This window comes from Cheilinus undulatus, linkage group 5 (genome assembly GCF_018320785.1).
Source record: "Cheilinus undulatus linkage group 5, ASM1832078v1, whole genome shotgun sequence".
Taxonomy (NCBI): Eukaryota; Metazoa; Chordata; class Actinopteri; order Labriformes; family Labridae; genus Cheilinus; species Cheilinus undulatus.
The window spans coordinates 40,334,368-40,356,169 of record NC_054869.1 but is presented as its reverse complement, the minus strand read 5'-3'; the positions used below and the strand labels follow the sequence as shown (position 1 = coordinate 40,356,169).

Here is a 21,802-nt window from a genome sequence, read left to right as displayed (position 1 = left end):
AGAGCACAGTCCACACAGGGCAGGGTGATAATTACACTATTTTAGAAAATAGCTGAAGCTGAAGCAATTGCTCATGTTTGTCAAGTTTGTGTAAGCACGGCTCCATTAGAGCTAGTTGACTGCCCATTTATGTCCAGCATTGCTTAACATAATTTTTTTCTGTTTGTTATATTTTGGAATGAAAGTTCTTCTATTTTCAACTACTTTGTTTTAAAGTGCGATGTACATTAACAACACAAAAGGAGATGTTAGACATGCAAACAGCTCCTGTTGCTGAGCTGACAGAACATCCATTAGTAATGTCTGGCTGCGGTTTTCTTGTTAACCACATATAGGTAGGTAGATGACCAAATATAGCATTGCTTTATGGACTCATGCATACATGTACACAGAAAAACATATAAAAGGGTGAGTAGACCTTCCCTAACACCCCACCATTACTACCTCTGAACTAAGATCAAAGCTAGCTGTGAATTACAGTCCACACAGGCATATGCATGAATGTTTCCCTGTCCCCTCATTGTTCTTATCTTTATTTTTTCCTCCCTGTGAGTGAGTCATAAACTGAAGTCTTGACAGAGAGACTAAAGGGAGTGCAAGAGAGAAAGCGTACAAGGCAGCACAACATGAATATGAAAGAGGAGATACTTTGCCCTCTTTGCTTTCTTTGTTGTGTCATTAACTTGCAAATTTTGTTACCTTACATCAATGAATGTAATCCATTTTGCAGCAAAGGGAGGGTGGCTCATCATGTGTATGCTTTGCATATTTTTTACTTGACCTCCTGGCTTTGAGTGCTGATCCTATCTTCTTTCCTTTGTTTACCTTAACTCAAGTCTGTAAATCCCCCTCTCTTCTCTACGCTTATACCAGTCAAAGCTGGTCAGCCTTATATGTCACACATAGCACAGCACAGTTCCTTTAAATTCATCCTCACTGTAAACTGATCTAAAGAGACTGGAAGATGTTTTCAAAAAGGCGAAATTACCATAAATGACTCATGCAGCGTAATCCAACAATTTGAAGCCAGGCATTCAGGTCCAAGATCCAATATTTATCTCATTTTCTCCCTGATTTCCTGCATGTGTTCTGCTCTGTGCCAGCAGTTATGTCTGTAGCAAATGTAAGATGCATCATAAAATGTCTCAGAATATTATTCATGTAGAAGCAGGCTTGGACAACATAATAAAGTAAAAGAAATGCCTATTGCTAAACAATCTGTTCCCAACAATGGTATTTATTGAAGTAGACAAAGGCATGTACCTTCTAGTTACTTTTTAAAATGCTGCCACTAGCTTGGACTTGCAGGATTCAGTTTAATGCTTAGATACATATTCTGAGGCCAGTTGTGATATCCAGCCTTGAGCCAAACACCTCATTATGCTAGACCAAAATCTGTTTCTCGGGACATGTCAAAAGGTTACAACAGTTGTTTAACTCAATGTTAAGTTGTGAGCCATGACTTTAATGTCCTCAGTACAAATCTTTATCCCTTCTTTCAGTCATTGCTCTGCAGCCTGTGAAAATGCAGTTGGAAACATTTCTACAGACAAATCAGATTTTCCCTCATAAAGCATAAAAAAACACTCATCATTGCCCAGGACATGCATGACCAACAGGCTGAGTAATAGATCGTACCTCATGATTTCCTGGTTATCATGCATCATATTTGTCAAATTAGCATTTTTAAGCCAGTGGCAGAGACTCTATCCATCCTTGATTTATCTATCTTTCAACAGACTATCCTGTTAGCTGCATGAAGTAACATTTAGAAAATGCCATTGTCCATGGTTGCAGCAATATTGACAAACAAAACTATCCCCATTTATCAATGTCAGCAATGAATTCTTTAAAACAACACTGCTCCCTTTAAAACAGCATATAGTCACAGTCATCGTGTGCATGGTTGTGCAGTATCCACTAGGGATGAGAAAAAATATTGATTCAACAATATATCATCTTCCTGACTCGTGATGCAGTTATATAAAGAGTGCTGCCAGCTGAACAACATGTAGTTTTACAGCTGCAGTAGGGTTGTGTGATGCACAAGAGGATGTGCAATATAACTCACATGACTTGAAGCACATCACGCTGCCACCTTTGTGTTGTTGGATACAAACCCAAACAGCAAGGTTTCTCATTTCAGTGATTAAGTTACAGTAAGTTCTGTTTGATATCACCATCAGTCGTCAGAGATCAGAGCACTGTGCATGCAGAATCTGTGAATCTGTGTGTTAAAATGTTCAGACTACATGCCACATTGCTGCCATCACAGATACACCGTCATGGTGCTTGAGGCAGATGCTCAGTAACACAAAGCGGATCTTTAATTAGTATATTTCTGCAGTCAGTAGTCAGAGAGCAGAGCAATGTGCATGCAGACCCTGTGTTGCCAATGTGTTCAAAGGTTCAAACTATAGGCTAAACTGCTGCCATCACAGATACACCGTCATGATGCTTGGGGCAGACACTCAGAAACACAGTGGATCTCTAATTAGTATATTCCTGCAGTCAGTGTTCAGAGAACAGAGCAATGTGTATGCTGAGTCTGTGTTCCCAATGTATTAAAAAGTTCAGACTATAGGCCACACTGCTGCCATCACAGATACACCATCATGATGCTTGGGGCAGACACTCAGAAACACAGTTGATGTCAGCAGCACTTCGTTTAGGTGCTCCTTAATGACGTGCCCACATATGTGGTTGTCTTGTAATATTTCCTTATATATGTTTAAATAATCACAATATATAAAACAGAAAGAAAACGCCACAGTGTTTGTTTATCCCAGTATCTTTCAACCCTGTTCTCCATACTATATACAAATTTGACTGACCACATCATGACTTCATTACTCCTCACATTGGTGCTTATTTCATGAATGTGAGTAAAGGAAACAGAAATTGATGGACATTTTTGACTGGTTGAAAAAAACAATCAGAAATATTGGCCATGACTACTCACTAAGGATTAGATGGTGGGTCCTGAGTCTCAACCACTTGAGAATCACTGGTCTAGAGCAATGATCATCAACTGGTGGCCCAAGGACCACATCAGTCGCTCCAGAGCTTCCCATTTTGTGCAAGAAGCTGATAAAACAAATATGTCATGTTGTATTTCTTCTTCAAGTCCCTACTACTATTCAAGCAACCCTTAAATGCTACTGAGATTAAAGAAATTTTATCAGGAAGTACTGGCATTTATGATTTTTTTCAGAAATTTACTAGTCAGCCATTATAAGCCGAGAATATGAGCTGCTGCTCTCTAAAAATAAGTGAATCAGTGAAGCTGAAACAAATCGTCTTTATGACTGAAATGTTGCATTACTTCATCCTGTCTTTATTAAGAATAAAGACAAACAGGTAGGTCTCTTTTAACAGAGTCAAAGCCAGTGATGGAAAACATGACAGCCTCAAAATCATGTAGTAAAAATATCTCATTTGCCCCTTTGTGGCTGCCTGCAATAAGGGTGATAAGGAGGGGTTTCGCTGTTAATGGTTAAAAACTAGGGCTGGGTATTGCCACTGATTTCCTGATTCAATTTCTGATTGGATTCAATTCACTTCAATATCGATTCATTGAGGGATATTTCAGCTACAGTACCTGTTTTGGATGAATATGCAAGGGGTTCTTAGAGAACTAATGGCAGAAATTAAACTTTCAGTTGAATTATTAATAAGAAACCTTCTAACTAGGCCCAATATTTAAAATATTAAAGTTCACACTAAAAAATGACCCCAAACTTGTTTGCTGAAAATACTTTTTATGGACCAACACATTTGATCAGTCAACATAATAAAGTGCAACATAGACTTAACAGTCAGTAATTAAAGATCAATCTTTGAAAAAAATGAATTGATATCGAAAATGCAAACAAAAAATCGATCTGAATTGGAAAATCAATTTTTTGAACCCAGCCCTATTAAAAACTGCATATATTTTTAGGGCTCTTTTCTTTCGGAATCCATTCTGTTCATCTGCCAACAAATCGGAGGGAAAAAAAAATGTTTCAACTAGAATATAATAATAAAATAAAACTATTTTATGTAGCTTTATCTTAAAATCAAGCCCTTATGGTATCTGTCATAAGAAAAGCTGGCTATTCTACGAAGTAGTTGATGACCCCTGGTCTAGAGAATCAATCAACCGTGATACAGTACATGGTACAGAGACAAGACTGTTTCTGTTTGTGAAAGGTTTTATTTTGGTTCCTCAGCGTACAGACAGACATGAGAAATACCTAACCTGTGATCACCTTAGAATTGTAGCCCTGCCCTGCCCTGATGTTTAAAGCTTGACTATGCACCACAGGGTTGATGTTTTACAAGCTTTTGGGACAATAAGACAATTAAGTCCAGGCAAAAAAAAATGGATAGAATATAGCTTTGGGCTTGAAGGGTTAAGCATGTGCCTCTGAACGTTCTGCTCTCCCCAGTGACTCTCATTTGTTGGCAGCTGTTTTACTTTTCTTCTCAGCTTTGTGTGGCTAAATGGATATCTTTAAAGCATAATAAATGTTGTCAGGTATTATACTGATATTTTCTCTTTAAGCTATTTGTAAATCTGCTTTGAGAAAGAGTTTGGGTTTGTCCATCTAAGGCCCCAATACTTCAGTTACCCCTTTTATTGACCAGAGGTTTGCTCATCTGCCACTATTTTTTTGACCTTATTGAACCTCTCAGGAGGAGGAGGACTCTGCTGGCCCGCAGTGATGACCTCTCAGACATTAAAGTTTTTCCTATGGCATTCTTGTCTGCATTAATTTCATGTTACACAAATCTAGCAAATATCAATAATCTGCTACTTTGCCTGAACCTAAGCATTAGCAATACATTTAGAATATGGTTCATTTGTCAGATGTCACAGCTGTTTTGTCTTGTACCATAGTGTATGAGTCATCCAACACATAGGCCAAGTTATGCCTATTTAAACATCTATATTTACATATTTATTACGTAAATATGTAAATTGCATATTTACAAATTTGATGTTAATCATTTTATTGATTTCATATATAAATCAGTTATGGCCAATATAATTTGGCTTTTTGACAAAAACACAACAAAAGTACTCTTTAATGTCAATGTGAAAACAGATTCCTACAAAGTAATGTCAAGTAATCAAAATTGTGTACTGTAAAATAATTCACCCCTTCACACCAGTATTTAATGGATGCACCTTTGGCTGAAATCACAGCACTGAGTCTTCATGGATACGGTTCAATCAAGATTTCACTGACACTACAATTTTGCATCTTTTTTCTTCGAAAAACAGCTCAAGCTCTGTCAGGTCATGGAGGGATTGGGCATAGACAGCCCTTTTCAAGTCGAGCCACAAATTCTCTATTGGATTGAGGTCTGGGCTTTGACTCTTCAACCTCTGAACATTCTTGTTGTCTTTAAATCATTTCTGTTCAGCTTTCTCTTTATGCCCCGGGTCATTGTCTTGCTGCTAAATAAATCTTGTACCAGCCTGTGGTTCTCTTGCAGACTGTACAAGATTGTTGTCTAGGATTTTCCTATATTTTGCAGCATTCATTTTACCCTCTACCTTTACAAACCTTCCTTGGCCGCATCCCCACAGCATGATGCTGACACACCTCACAGTGGGGGTGGTGTGTTTGTGGTGATGTCCACCAAACAGCATCTTGTTTGATGACCTGAAGGCACCATTTCCACTAGACCATGGATTCTTTCATGTTCCTTTTAGTGAGCAATATTTGAGATTTAGTGAGTGTTCTTCAGCAGCGGCTTTCTCTTTCTCACTTTAAAGGAAGCATATTTATGCAATCACTTAGTCTACCTCACATATTCCTATTGAATATACATTAAGTCATAAAATCTGTTTTCATTTTGACATTTAAGAAGTTTTTTTTTTTTGGTTAAAAAAAGCAAATGAAGAAGTCAAATTATACTGGCCATGATTGATTTTTAAAACCAATTAAAGGATAAAAAATCGAATAGGGTGAATACTTTTAATAGACAATTTAAATGAGTCAAGTGTAGTCCACAAATAACCAGACCCTACAATGAGTTTGTTTTAAAGTCTTCTTTTAAAAGCCTTCCTATTTTCTCTTGTTTCTGCCATGAATGGTGACGTAATGCAGATCTGATGCATTCTGCCACGGGCTGAAACAGTACTCCCCAACACCAGTAAAAGTTTGGGTAAACTTCTTCACCTAAGTTTGTGCTTATATAAGGAGAAGCTTTGAAACAGTGAACCATTCCTGTATTGCTTTAATTCAGCACACACATTTTACAAATCTGAAAAAAAAAACTGTCTAGCCAAGCAAAGTTTGTATCTCAAATTTGATGCACTTATCCAGCGTTTTCCACACTGCTGTCAAATTGGATGACAGTCAGTGCTTAATGGTGCTGCCTCCCGATAAAAAGCCAAATGCCAATGAGAGAGAGAGTGGGCAAGAATGCACCCTGAGTTATTTGAAGGTTTTCATTCGTTGATTTAACTGAAGCATAAATGTGATTAAAGGGGTGTATCAAACTACAAAACCTGCTTTCCTTTCCTCAGCCATTCATCATCTTTAGACATTTAGCTTCTGGGTAGTGCAAGTCATTAAATCCAGAGCTCCTGGGCAGCCTTTCTCTATTCTTAAATCTGAAAGGCTTTTTACTGAACCTCATCTAATTGTTGGGACAGTTGTGTGTTAAGGCCTGCGGGACAGAGGTGACCTTAAAGAGAATGTGTAGGTGTGAGAGTAACAGAGGGTGTGTTGGTGTCACAGAGTGTGCTCCTGTCTCTCTACATAGGGAAAGGCATTGATCATGGATGACACATTTAGGGCCAGACGCCATAGCACACCTATAATTCTGATAGGGAGGTATGCTTCTTTAAAAGGTCAGCCAAACCAATAAACCATCAAGTTTGTGCTGTGTAAAGATGTGAGCTAGTGTGTGTGAGAGCTGCCTTCAGAATCTTGAAGGAAGGCCAAAAAAAGTACAAACAATCAATATTTTAGCCTAAAAAGCTGTCTCTTTTTGGGCACCTTGATTGTAAGTACCTCATTTTACTCAAACACAGAATGGCTGGCTGGAATATGAATCTTCAACACGGCAGCATTTGTAAAGAAATGGACCTCATCAGGAAAATATTTGGGACCTGTAGTTTAACATTTTTTGATGCAATAACCTCAACTCTAAGCAAGTGTAGCTGTCTAGTATCCAGCAAACATATGCCATTATTCTCATTTTAAAGAATTCAACATGAAAGGTCAGATAAAAAGCCTTTGATAAGATCTAAAACACAAAAACAAGCCCTTTTATTGCTTACAATAAGTAAAAATCTCTGCCAAGGTGGCAATGAAATGTCCTTTTTGTGTTCTGTCTTGAAATAAGATTATTTGTCATCTGAACGTATTAGATAAGTGTGCCTTAAAATAAATTCCACTTGTTTTTTAACTCAAAATTAGAGAAACGTGCATGCTTAGATTTGATTTTTGCAGTGATCCGTTCCCTGACACTGTCACTTCTGTGATCGCCTCCTTGTATGTGCCATCATGCCATTGCTATGCATCATCACCGCCAGTCCTAGCATAATCCAGGATTTATTTCACCCCACTTTCACACATCTGTCTTCACCTTCACCTCTCAAAGGTGCTATTAAGACCAGTGTCTTCTTGTTTGTATTGTGTTTGAGTGTTTGTTTGTATTAGTGTGCATGCTTCCATGAATTCGCACCCTTTTTCACATGACTGTGGAATGTATTCAACTGAATACATGTGTGTATGTGTTTTGAAACCATAGATTGTTGCCTCTGCTCTCTGCCTACTAGACACCTGTGAGCAGAGCCAAAACGTGTCTGTTCACAGCTGGCCTTGGAGATTACAGAGAGATTATGTAAGATACCATCTAGTCAAATAGAAATCACAGCGTGAAGCTGTTCTATAAGGCCACAGTTTCTGAAATGAATCTACTCAGAATTTTTTTTTTGCAGAAATCAAAAGCAGAAAAAAAAACTTGAAAATGCCTTTAAGCGGTCAGAAACGCAATTTTTGTTCAAATCTATGTATGCCATTCTGTGCACATTACTGTAAACTTTATCTTGATGTGTTTATGTCATGTTCTTGTCTTTACAGAGCACAGAGACGAGTCCTGCCAGCAGCCTTCAGTCTCTCCCTATCAGCCCGTGCAGTGAAAAGTCTCTACCATTCAAGGTAACTAAAACAGCCTATTTAGGGTCTGTCCAATGACAGTGCTTTTTGAGCTGTTAATACCCACAACTTAAGTTTCAGAATGCTTTCCACCAACATGTAATGTTGCTATAATGGTTGACTTCTCCTTTCCATGGTAGTATCTGCATGGTTGTTTTTGAAAAACTACAAGCATTTAATATTTTCCTTTATTTAAGGAAATATCTCCAAGAAAACATCATTAATGAATCCTGTGCTGACATTTGCAGCAGCTGTTCACCTGGAAAAGATTACCTCAAAAAGACAAATCATTTTCTCTATTGTTTAATTGTTGACAAGGATAATATCAGAAGTCCCTCCCTTTTTGATTTTGATTGGCCAGTTAGGGGGGATGTTGACATTGGCAAGCAAGTGTTTTTCCAAAAGTTAAACTATTTTTAACTGTAAGCGTGCCAAACAAAAATGGCTGATGCTGAGGGTGTTTTTCGCTTGGTTATACTGATTTTTTTGTTCAAAAAAGGTGCTGCTTGGGCAGCGATTTAGCACAGTTGGTAGAGTCGGCGCCCATATGCTGAGGCTATAGTACTCACACACTGGTCACAGGATCGAGTCTCTGTCTCGCCATGTTTTGTGCATGTCTTCCCTCACTTTATCTCCCCATGTTTCCTGTCTCTCTTCGGCTGTCCTATTAAAATAAAGGCAAAAATCCCCCAAAATAAAATGGGCACTGCCAGAGCTGCAGATGGCCTCGTGGTTGGGTCACGCCTGAAGTATGCGGTTAACCCAGGTTCAAGTCCAGCCTGTGGCTCTTTTCCTGCATGTCTTACCCCCACTCTCTCATTCCTACTTCCAACACTATCCACTGTCCACCTCTCTAAATAAAGGCTTAAAAAGCCCCAAAATATATAAAAAAGGGAAAAATATGTTCAGTAAAGAGAAGAGCAGATTCCAAAAATACAGGTTGGCTACCCCACAGTACGACCCCACAGATTGCTAATGCCATGCAGCTGTCTGTGCCATTTCAAACTTAAATTCACCACTCTGATTAAAAGCAAATAAGACAGGCATGTCAGTCATAAAGTGAATCAAATGTATTACTGAGCTGTAGCTGAGAAAATGAATATGGGTCCTGCACTTACAGACAGCACTTTTTTCTTTAAGTTTTCCTGTGAGTTCTGATCATTTTCCATAACCGAGATCTACTCCTGTAAGTCGTGAGTCTGCTCATTGATACTGTTGATGCTGTGAGACTCTGTAACACATGTGCTGTGAATAGCAGACATGGGTGGAGTAGTTCATGATTTCTTCATCTGTTTTTAGTTTGAGCACACTGCCTTCCTCACTCTTTAAATACTGGTAATTATGAAAGTCTCTTTGGATTTAGTTTCTATTTTATCTGAGATCTTATACAGAAAATTAATACTGTGTGGCTTTTAGACTCTAGAATGTAGAAACAGTAACCTTGAGAATTTTGCCTCAAACCTCCCAATTACTTTACTTCATTTTTTTAAAACCAGTACAAAAATACACATTTTCAAAACAGTGTTATAGTGGGTTCTGATTATCAGTTTATTTCTATCCTTTTTTGTTGATGCTGAATGCATCCAGTCATATATGTACTGACATAAAGGTAAAAACTGTAGTCATACTGTCTGACTCCAAAGATTCTAGCTGTTCAGGACATGTTTAATCCATCAATTAATCAAGATTGTAGGGGCAGGTTGTCTGAAATTCTCAGTTTTTACCAGTGGATGTAAATAACAGCCCTAGTGTCTCCGAAATGAAAAAAAACAAAACAAAAACTATTTAAGCCAGAGTAAAACTCTTTAGATAAAACCAAATTATTTCTACGGGATCAGTTCATCTTTAACAAGCAGTTTGAGGTCAATCACATTGCCATGTCAGCAAATTTGGTAGGCTACAACTTGAGCAGCTTCACGCCCTGTTTTTCCCACATAGCTGCTGTCAAAAGATCTGTTGAAAAACTCATGCAAGCTTTTTTTTTTTTTTTTTTCTTTCAGGGTTGTGTTTTACATGTTTGAAATGAATCTGTTGTCCTGAGACTGCTTTGATAAACTAAAGATGCACCAGATTTTCTCTGTCTTACTGCCATCTGTGGCTCCATATTTGTACTTTTCTTTTGTACTTTTGTTCATAAAAGAATTGCTCAGAAACACTCCCACTCTCTGTCATTACTATTAAAGACATAGGTATCCTGCTTGCATACATTTTGTTAGACTTTTTAATGTTTTCATTCAGGGTGAAAAGTCCCAGGCTGTCATCTTGCACGAGTTTCATTATGTAGCACGAGTTAAAGATACAATGTTGATTTTTTTTTTCTCTCGGAAATATAGAACTTTATTAAAATTCACTACCCTAATTTTTGTAGTTCTTTAGAACTACAGAAAAAAAACAATTGTAAAAAAAATGTAGTTGTAAACAGGGACTACTGTAAGCTGCTGTTGTGCTGCTGTATCTCATTCACGTTTAGTGCTGCTCACTTGTGAGTATCCTTTATTTTAATTCTACTTAAGTAGATTAAACTAGAGTAACTGTACTTTTACTTGATTACTTTCCACCTCTTTTGACTACACAGAAGCACATAAGAAGAGAATGATTCCACATCACATACCAAACAGCTGTTGTGCACAGCAAATCTATGTTGATATCTCACGGTTAAATATTTCAGATTTTTATTTAAACTCCAAAAGTGTTTTAACTCCCATCTTTTGTGAAATGGTCTTTAATGTTGGAGTTACTTGACAGTTCTGATCCACCAGTGTTAATTTAATTCTGCAAAAAGTCAACTGATCTAAGGTCCGACCACTGCGATTTCAAATTTGGGGTTACAGTATGTGTGGGCAGAGTTCCCCATCATGCCCTTGCACAGAGAGTTTAGATGTGCTTTACATGCGTTAAGTTGTATTTAGACGCTGCCTGTTGTACAGTTATCCCTGCTGGGGTTGTTTTGGTAAAGTTTTTAGAGGATTGTATTACTGATTTTGTTGTTAGACACATTTGCACCATTGTGAATTTATCCACTGAGCTCAACTTAGGTGCTTTGAAAGGAGGAATAGTGTATTAATATGGATGGCATTGCAATGAGGTTGAATCTCCACTTTGTGCTTGCTAGAGGAGACCTGCCTTCCCACAGATTTTTAAGAGTTTTTGCAGCTCTGCAATATTGTCAAATATTTAACACATGTGAATAGTCACGTCACGTCAGCCTCCTTGTGACAGAATTTACATACTCTGTGTTTAAGGCTGTAAAAGATTAATTTGTTTGGTCAGTTGAATAATATTACAGTCTAATATCATGTATGACTTTTTTCAGTCCTATTTTTGAGGAGCTGTTTTGTTCTCCTAGCTACACTTGAAAGTACCCATCGGGCAACATGCACTCTCTGTCTCTCTTCCCCAACTCAGGGAGCCAACTTGTTCAAATTAAAAAACACAGCGTTCTGTCTGTGATGAAAAAAAATATCAGTTTGAATTTTCCTTTGATCAGTCTTTCTTTTTCAGTTTTATACTTATCAGAACAATTAACAGCCTTTTTTCCACATAAGCGTAAAATGAATCACAAAGAGATCAAGTACAAAGAAAAGGAGCAGAGGAGCAAGAGGGGGGCATGATGAAGAAACTAAGAAGAAAAGAGGACTTAAAAAAAGACTATAAATGGGGGGGGGGGTGAACGAGAGGCAGCCTAGGTAAGATCTGGGGATGTTTGCAGGACATGTGTATGGCAGTGTGTGAATGTTTCATGGTTTAAGTTTGCAGGACCTCGGTTAAGCTTTTCTCTCAGATAAAGTCAGGTGGCAGCAGAGCTCTTTTACAACTGTTGGGGGAGCGTGGAGCAGCACTGAGAAAACTTTTACTCTTTTTGGTGCTTTTAAATGGTGCAATTTCATTGAACACAACCACAAACTAAGACTCCACGATCTGACACAGTGCTAACAAATATTGAGCTCAGTTATTGCTGAGTGTACTGCTGGAATAAGTGAATGTGTGACTACATGCTCTCATAGGGCTGTCAGTGTTTTCTCTTTGTGTACTGTAGTTTGTGTGTATTTTCTATTGTGTGTTTGTGTATTCGAGAGTGTTTGTGTTTGCCCTCTTTATTGACCTACATGGAGTATCAGTGGCAGCTGGACGATAAGGAAGAACTCAAAATGTAGGGTGGGACACAGCATGAAGACCACAGCTCTGGCTCAAGCTCTCCAAGGAAGGAAAGCACTGGTGGACAACTGGAAAGTTGGATCAGGAAAGGTTAGGAGGGAAAATGAGGGCAAAAGTCTGATTTAGAAGTCTAAAGCTAATAGATAGAAAGACCCCCCCCAAGTCTTTGGGGGGGGGAGGGAATCTCAATAATCCCGTTAGATACATTAAATTTAATGTTGTTATTTTTCACAGTCTTTTAATAAATCTTTATTATATCCATGAAAACTGTGTCAAAAGTAGTCTGTCCTTCAATTTTGTGAGCAAATCAACTTCAGAGACCTTGATAATGTCCTCACCGTTCCTCAGTTTGGCCACCAACCTGATCTAGGTCTCATCAAAAAATGACTGACATTTTAGTCAATTGTTTGTGTCTTTTTTTTGTGTTTGTGTATGGAGCAGCAGTGACAACTGTAGTAAATTCACCCGCCTCTGTCTCTGTAGGCTCTCTGTCATCCAGATCATGGTTATCCAAATCTTGTTCCAAATAGAAGCAACAAGAGGTTCTTGATAACATTTCACCTCTCCTCCAAAAGGCTCCTTCAGTTCTGTTTTGTAGTTCTTCAGAACTGAAGGAGCCTTTTGGAGAACAGGCAGAACGTTTTCAAGAACCTTAATCAAGTCTAGTTGCCCCACTTTGGACCAAGATTTAGTTCAAGCATCTCTCTTCATTAACATAGTGGGAGAGCAACTGTGTGTATGAGTGAGCATGTGAATTCCAGTTAGTAACGTTCACATTAGCACAAGTTTGGCTATGTTCGCCATTGCCATGGAAACAAAAGTGATAACGTCATGCACAAATGACATCAAGCAGAGGAGAAACCGCCTGCAGCGAGACATTTTAAGTCCAAAACTCAGTTCTTCTTGTCTATGCATAAACACTGTAAACTGAGATCATAAAAATCTGCACCCTGAAAATTGAGTTGCAAATGCTGCAACCTGAAAACACTGTTTGTGTTTGTATGAAAGCCCAAAAACCCACAGAAAACTTACAGTTTTCAAAAAATACTCACCTGTATTCAGAAACCTACTAGCCACAACCATTTTTTTTTACCAGCCACTCTATTTTAACAAGAAGCATTTTTTGTTAAGGTAAATCACAAAATCAAGGCTTACAGTAATTAAGTTATATGCTGATTAATAACAGAGGGTTGGTGTATAAAAGACCAAAACTGTTTTTCATTTTAAAGTCCTTTAATCGACCATGCAAACATTGCTGTGCTTCAGTGGGGACAGTTTATTCATACGCATGTCCCTGCATTATGATTCAGACTTGCTCGAATTTATTATTAGTGCATGATTTCTGCACGTCAAAATTGTCTCACATCAGAATTTTTGCACGTCAGAATTGAGGCTTTGCTTTACTGCCTTGGACAAGCAAGACATCAGTTCAGATACACCTTTAGCAGAGATACACTAATTACAATGGAGACTTCTCTCATATACTAAGTTAAACCATCCCAGCACACAGCTGCATATAAACATTTGACAGCAGGTCTGACAGGGGGAGGAGGAGGCAGTTTTTTGGTGTAGATCTGCTCTGCCTTTTCCTTAAAGTCAGTAGGAATAAGCAGAAAAAAGGGTTTAATTTAAACCATTTAATCTAACAAAATCAGTCTGTTAGGTTAGGTTACTTTTATTTACCTGGACCAGTGGCTGGTGAGTTGAGCAAAAGTAGCTGCTTTTGGCTGGTGGTGGGAGCTAATTTCCCAACCTAGCATGAACTAGGCCTAAGCTACTCAAACAGTCTACTTTTGGAGGTCTCCCAGGAGAAGAGATGTTAAGCTATGTTCCTGTGTAACAGTTTCCATTGATTTTAACATGGTCAACAATTTGGAGTGTCTGTGCAGCTGTTTAGCACTTTCATCCCTTTCACAGTCTAGAGTTTGCACTCCTTCCTCTCTCTTCTTCTTGCTTCACCCTCACATCTTCAGAAGATGGCTTTCAACATGAGTCTGGTTCTGGTCAAGGTTCCTGCCCATTAAAGAAAATGTTTTCCTTGCCACTCAAACATGGGTAAATAATTCAAGTGCTGAGCTCATGGTGATAAACATTGAACTTTTTAATGATAGACTACATCAAAGAGTGTGGTCTAGACCTACTGTCTTTGTGAAATGCCTGGAGATAATTGAAGCGGTGCTTTACAAACAAAGATTGATTGATTCACACCTGCTAGCTACTGGTTGGTTGAGTTCTCAGCATACAAGAATGGTGATAGTTGGGAAGTACAAACCCAGAAGCCATGACCAGTTTGCAGAGGAGTTGCATTGGACACTTTTTCTGGTCTTGTGTCTTAAATTAAAGAGTCTTTTCAATCAAACCAGCATTCTATAAGTATGGCCCTGTTTAACATAAATGCTGGATTATAACTTAATGAGGGAGAAAAACTGTAAAAAGTGACTCCTGGTCTGTGTCTCCATGTATTCAAGCAAGCCTTGTGCAGTGAAGTAGCCACCTCACAATAAGTGGGGATGAATTTTGATGTCATTACATGAAGCTCAGTGTTAGTTAATGTAGGACAGGGAAGACATACGCCCAGCCATAATCAGCTGGCAACAAGCTGATCCCAGTCATTGTTTCCCAACTCCCAGAGTCAATCACAGCTCTTTCTTTCAACACAAATATGACATACTTCTTACTAAGCTTGCATTATCACTGATGCACCACGCTGCTGCTGCTGCAGGCAAAGCTTAACCTTCTTCACCCCAGCCTCCTCCTTTATAGCATAAAGCTTGTTGCACCCTAATATTCGGATTCATGCTACTATGGATTAATAACTTTAGTCAGTACGCATTGTCTGGATTTGGAATTTCCCCTTGTGGGACTAATAAGGGAATGTCTTGTCTTGTCATGAATGTATCCATCCATATGGCGGTTTCTGTCCATGTGCTCCCTGCAAAGTCAGAGCATGCTGCTTGACTAAACCAGGGAGCATCTTTTGAGCAGAGCCACTTTGCCAAGTAAAACTGTACATCCATTTTGCTATAAAATGGTAAAATGTATGATGAACGTGTTACTGACTGAAATGAAGTTATGTCTAGTGAGTGATAGTGGCAGCAGTACTCACTGTTGTAATGGTCTTAGTATGTTATACTATCATACTGGTCACACTGGTATATAACTGGACATGGCCCAATTTTTAGATAAAAATCTAGGTATATAAAGTTTCTCTGACATGGATTTGTTAGCATGTTCAGTTTTGATTTGAAATGAGCATAGATGTTCATTTCTGACTTTTGGAACACATTCAGTCTGCAGGAGAAAAAAGATATTCTGAAACAAAAGTTCAACCGCTAAGAGTTCAGGAAGACTGAAAATGTTTCAAACTTTCACAAGATATTCTGTGAAACTTGGAAGGAGTGAAAGAAAATGTGAGATTTCGATTTCTTCCCTCAGTGTTAAATATTAAGAAAGCACCAGATTTCTAAAATAAATTAGGATGCCAAACTTTTTATTGAAGAACAGGCACCAGCTGGCATCCAAGTGTTAAGAAAATCTGGATGAAATTTGCTCTCAAAAACCAGTCTTGGATGGGAAAGAAAAGAAATCTGCAAGCCTTTATTCCACACTTGCCCACTATGAGAATAGAACTTATTGTTTTTCACTAGTAAAATACAACCTAAATATCCTGAACCTCTACTTACCCATCCAGGAGGGATAAAGAGCAGGAAGAGAAAGGCAAGTGGAATGACTGAGGTTGGGCAGAAGATGGAAACAGGTAAAGGAATAAGAGAAGTTTGAGTGTGTATATATAGAGAAGGAATGAGTAAGAAGGTGGGAGGCAAAGGCTAACCTTTTGACAGAGCTGCAGGCACCAAAAAGAAACAACATAAAGATGGAGAAGGCATATTGCATTAGGAGAGAGCTGAATATGAGGAAATAGTTGCACGGCTGAGAATAGGATATTGTTCTACTTGACTATAAAACAGATTGAGGAGTGAGCGATGAGGGGAAAGGCTTTAGGGGAAAATGTAAGAGCTGTGTATGCAAAAGGAATGGATTCAGATATGTGACATTATGCTTGATAACTCAATAAAAAAGAGAAAATGGATTCTTAGTGATGGGAGTGAGGAAGGAAAAGTAGGGAAGAGTTTTAGGAGGAGAAAATGGGAAGTGAAGGGAAGAAAACAGGGTTGAGGGAGGGGCTAGAAGACGAAAATTTGTCCTGAAACTCCAGAAAACGACTCTGCGGGTGTAAAAATAATCTACGGTAGCCACCTGAGAGGCTGCAGTGTCACAGTGCGCCCTAGTTTAATTTAGACCCAATACATGTGACATGATTTTACCAGATTCTGTCCCAGTTAGTGTGTTCTGCTGTGTTTTAGAAGACTAAAGTAAAAGCTCACAGTAGAGTTGTTGCCAGAGATGTATTCGGAGCACCAAAAAAAAAATTGCCCAGGACAGCAACTTTAGTCCCCAATTAATTGACATTTGTGTACAGTCACCTTTGTTTCAGCACAGATGAGGAACTTCTTTTTATAGAGAAACATTTGTCATTGTGTCAGATGCTGCATAATTAGGAATTAATAATGCATAATGATAATGACTACACGTTTATAATTATAAACTCTCTCCGGCACCAAGGCCACACCGTGGATTTACTCAACATAAACACACATACACTCACATAAAAAGCAGGAGTCACTTTCATCCGTCTATCTTTCTCTCCATCCTTGTCTCTCTCTTTGGCTCGATAACTCCAGATAACCTTTTCCCCTCTGTTGTTCAAGCATCACGCCAGAAGCCGGGAGCCCACTCTTCACACACAAACTGTCACCCACTGAAGTGCATGTTAATGTGTGAAAGACAAGAGGAGTTCATAAAAGAAATCTGAGAATTTGCTGTCCAGATTCCACATTTTGTGTTAAATCTTTTCTCCTCTGATGTGTGAATGTGTAATAGGAGATTCTGTCAAAACCCTTGATAGTGAAACTTAAGTAGGCCTTTTCACTGCTCAAATTATTCATTAGGCCAATGTCTTAGAGAGTCAGTTCAGACCGAGGACATGTTTGACTGATCTACCGCATTACCCAGAGCGGTCTTCTTGATGACTCTGCTGTGCACCAGCCATTGCAGAGGCTGGAGGCATGCTGTTTGTGGGTTGTCTGTCTCTCAGGGCCATGAACATGCCATAATTCAAGGACTCTTTTAGGGGTCTTCTTCACAAATATCCTCTCTGATTCAAGAATGATCTGATGAGATTTTGGAGGTCAAAGGTCAAGGCCAGTTGGCCTCATATTCTCCCATTGATTGTGAAGAAATATTTCAAGAATTGTCTTATGGATCTTCTTTAAACTATGCACAAACATCCATTCTTACTCCTGGATGAACTGATTGGATTTTGGGGGACATGTCAAAGGCCATTTACATCACGTGTGTCCCTTTGTTGTGAATGAGATACATCAAGGCCTTTATGAGGTTTTTTTTTTTTTTTTCCCCCAAACTTTGCACAATTGTCCACTCTGGCTCAAGGATGATTTGATTAGGTTTTGTAAGTCAGAAGTCAAAGTCAAGGTCATTAGGCTTCATGTTCAACTCTTGTTTATAGATGTGAGGTCTCAAGAACACTTTGAGGGATCTCTCCACCTTTTGCACAAAAATCCACTTTGGCTAAAAGATAAAGTGATTAGATTTTTGAGGTAAAAAGTCAAGGTCATTATTCTTCATTTTTATTATTTGCTTGTAAATGTGAAACATACTTTAAAGCATTGTTGGAGAACTTCTTGTTTCAGAGTATTTGTCTGTAAAATGTTACTTAAATATGCAAAGGTTTATTGTGATCAGAGGTGGAAAAAGTACAGCACTATTGTACTCAAGTAGAAAGTAATGTTACTCTGGTTAAAGTTCACTGAAGTAAAAGTAGAAGTACTGGTCTGTAAATCTACTCCAGTAAAAGTAATAAATATTAAATTTAAAGACTACGTTACTGAGTAATGAGTATCTTATGAGGAGTTGTACAGCAAAATATGATCTTTCCTTATTGGCAGTAAAAACAAAAGAATAGATCTCTAACCAGGTTGTTCAGTTAAAGCCACATCTCCATCATGAAGAAAACTACACAGAAAAAATTGACTGAGTTAATTTAACTCATATAGAGGTATATTCAACACTTGACTGTGTGGTCCACACTCCATCACATTAAACTACACAGTGTTAAATATTTTGCAGTGTAACAGAGCTGCAGAAGCTCTTAAAAAAATCTGTGGCATGGCAGGTCTTCTCTGGCAAGAAAAAAGTAGAGAGTGAACCTCATTGCAAGGACATCCATGCTAATGCACTACAGTCATGGACTGAAGTATTGGCACACCTGGAATTTTTCCAGAAAATACACTATTTCTCCCTGAAATTGTTGCAGTTACAAATGTTTTTAGTATACACATGTTTATTTCCTTTATGTGCATTGGAACAACACAAAAAAGCAAAAGAAAAAAGAAAAAAGCCAAAATTGACATAATTTTACACATTTCAGGGAGAAATTGTGTATTTTCTGGAAAATTCCAGGGGTGCCAATACTTTCGTCCATGACTGTATGTGTCCTTTCGGGGCACCTAAAATGAAACTTAGTAGATAAATTTACTCATGGTGCAACGGTTTCTGACGAAAAACAACAACAGTCCACTAGAAAAATGACCAAAAGCAATTCAGCAGGGACCCCTGTACAACAGGCAACATCTAAACACAACTTTACACATATACAACACAACTTAACACTCTCCCCAATCGCACGAGGGGGAACTCTGTACATACATCCCCACAGATTTGAAACAGCGGTGGTCAAAACTTTGATCAGTTGGCTCTACAGAGTTGAACTAACTCTGGTGGATCAACACTGTCAAATAACTCCAACACTGAAGATCATTTCACTTAAAATGTAGTCAGAATTACACTTTGGGAGCTCAAATCAACACTCCAATTTTGTGAACAACAGTGGTTTTGGGCCCCGATGTAGAATCTTTCTCTCTATGTGCAACTGTATAGTCAGAAGAGGTGGCAAAAGTATGAGTATTGTGCTCATATAATTGTAAATTTTCTCTTGTTTTACAGCCAATCGTGTTTACTTAGTTGTAGGAAGGTCTAAACAGTAATTATGACTACTGATTCAATGAAAGTCACACCATATCACTAACCTAAGAAAGTCTACAGTGATTCCTAACATCTGTGTAAATATTCAATAAAACATCCTTGCAACTATTAAAATGTATGAAGTTTCAAATGTGCCTTAAATGACTGAGAACACACAGAGCATTAATATTCAAGATTAACGTCTGGAGTCTCTCTGGTTGATCTAACATGGAGTTGAGGCCCGTTGAGGCCCATGTGAAACCATACTTGTTCTCCTCTCATATATTTTATTGTTTAATGTGTCTGTGTGCTCCAGTTTCTGCACAATGAAATACAGTAGGAGTACAGTAATTCACAGCATTACATTGGCCTAATATGTAAAGCTACTTCAGCAACATTAATTATGTATCTGTGATAATTCAACACATAAAACATCTCTTTGGCTTCAGCTTCATTTGAGTAAATCTAGGCAGATGACAGCTTCCTTCTATTTCACACAGCGTCAACATTTCAGAAATGACAGGTTACCCGACTGTTTCTGTGCAAGCTGTCAGCTCACTGCATTTTGAGGGGCTTTGGATAGATAAAATACCCGTAGTATTACTATACAGAACATAGTTTATACAGGAGGATTACAGCATCATAGCTGTACTTTATGAGTCCAGATGCACAAAACGTTTTACTTTCAAAGATGGTTAATTCAAGCGTACTTGGGCGACAACGGGGAATTGGTCTTTACTCCACTGACAGCTGAGTTAATTCATAAAGGCAGGTGACAAAGGTCACCATTTTTTATTGTACATTCTTGAAGGCATGATACATTATCTTTCCAAGAAAGTGACACATTTTTCATCACCTCCTCTCATTTCTTTTACACTTCTCTCACCCTCCTCTGTCTGTGTGCATAAATAGTATACCACCAAAGTCATAATTATAGTAAAACAAGCAAGAAGGCAAGGAGACAGAAATGCAGACATAGACATGGACAACACTAAATACACTTCATAGGTAATGTAAAGCTCCTGGTAGGAACTTTAATCTATATTGAGATCCCTTATCTCTAGTTATCCAGTCTACTGTGTAGACCTTATTCTAGCTTTGTTGGCTATTCATCCCTTGTTGTGAATATTTGTTATTTAAAGGTGAAATAGGCGGATTCTTCAAGTGCTGTGATTTGTCTCGTCAAAAATGTTGGTGAAAACAGTCACTATGAATTAAGTATAGAAATGGCCACTCTTCTTGCTGATAGTTTGGTTTGCTTTTGAAGGTCGTAAAGAGGCATCATTATTAATTTCAGTTTGTTTCACACCAGGAGGGACTGCATGTTATCTCTCGATTAACCTCATCAGTGGCAGTGTCCTTATTGCATACTCCTGGAAGTCTAAATAAACTAAAAGTGAACAAAACAAGCTTTTTACAGTATAACAAATTAATTCAACTTCATTAAGAATACTGACATAACAGCTGACTCAAAGCTGATTTACATACAAAGTTACTTCAGATAACTGTTTTTAATCTTATTTTATAGCAGTAGCTATGAACAGGGCCCATTTGTTTCAATCTGCACTTTGTAATCTCAGAACAGAAACATCACACCATATCAACCCATAATTTCAGAGATTAATCAGAAATCAGTCCGAGTAGGGATGTAAAGGGAGACTTTTTCGGACCAGGAGTTATAGTTGTCTCCCTAATCTCTATATGTCTATAACAGACACTAACAATTAGATCAGTAACTTAATAAAAATACTTCAGTAAGGAACACTCACATCATAAATTTAACCATTTTATTGCAAAATGGATGTACAGTTTTACTTTGAGGAGAAGGCTCTGCTCAAAAATGCACCCTAGGTTAGTCAAGCAGCATGCTTTGACTTTCCAGGGAGTGTGTGGCTAGAAATCCAAATATGGATAGATACATTTATGATAATGTGTATTTAATACAACAAAATTAGTTCAAAAGCAATTAATCATAGTAGCATGAATCTGAGTATGAGGCTGCAACAAGTTTTATGCTATAAAGGAGGAGGCTTGGGTGGAGGAGGTTAAGCTGCATCAGCATTAATGCAAGCAGAGGTTAGTGATAAGCACGAGCTGGGAGTCGATAATTAATATCAGCTGGCCATCAGCTGATCCCGACTGGGTGTATGACTACCGTATACTGCATGAACTATGATAGGCTTCATCAATATCTAGAAGTGAATTGCTTTAGCACTTGGTGCAGACAGGAAATACGTTAATGGACACAAATAAGATTGGGTTAAGATGACAGCCTTTTCCAGACTGTATTGCAGCATTCAAGAAGCAAAGAGAATCACTCTAATGTCAAGGTTTTATGACTTTCTCTTGTTTTGCTGTAAGCCCCATATCCTTACCTGAGA

General features: G+C 38.2%; 1 protein-coding gene across 1 annotated transcript in view; it reads left to right on the top strand.

The window, feature by feature from the left end:
* The window catches only part of ccser1 (coiled-coil serine-rich protein 1), a 203,738-nt gene that overhangs the window by 68,914 nt on the left and 113,022 nt on the right, over positions 1 to 21,802 (top strand). The window contains exon 8 of the mRNA XM_041786666.1: positions 8,091 to 8,168. Within this exon, the coding sequence (XP_041642600.1) occupies positions 8,091 to 8,168 (78 nt within the window). The remainder of the gene's footprint in view (positions 1 to 8,090; positions 8,169 to 21,802) is intronic.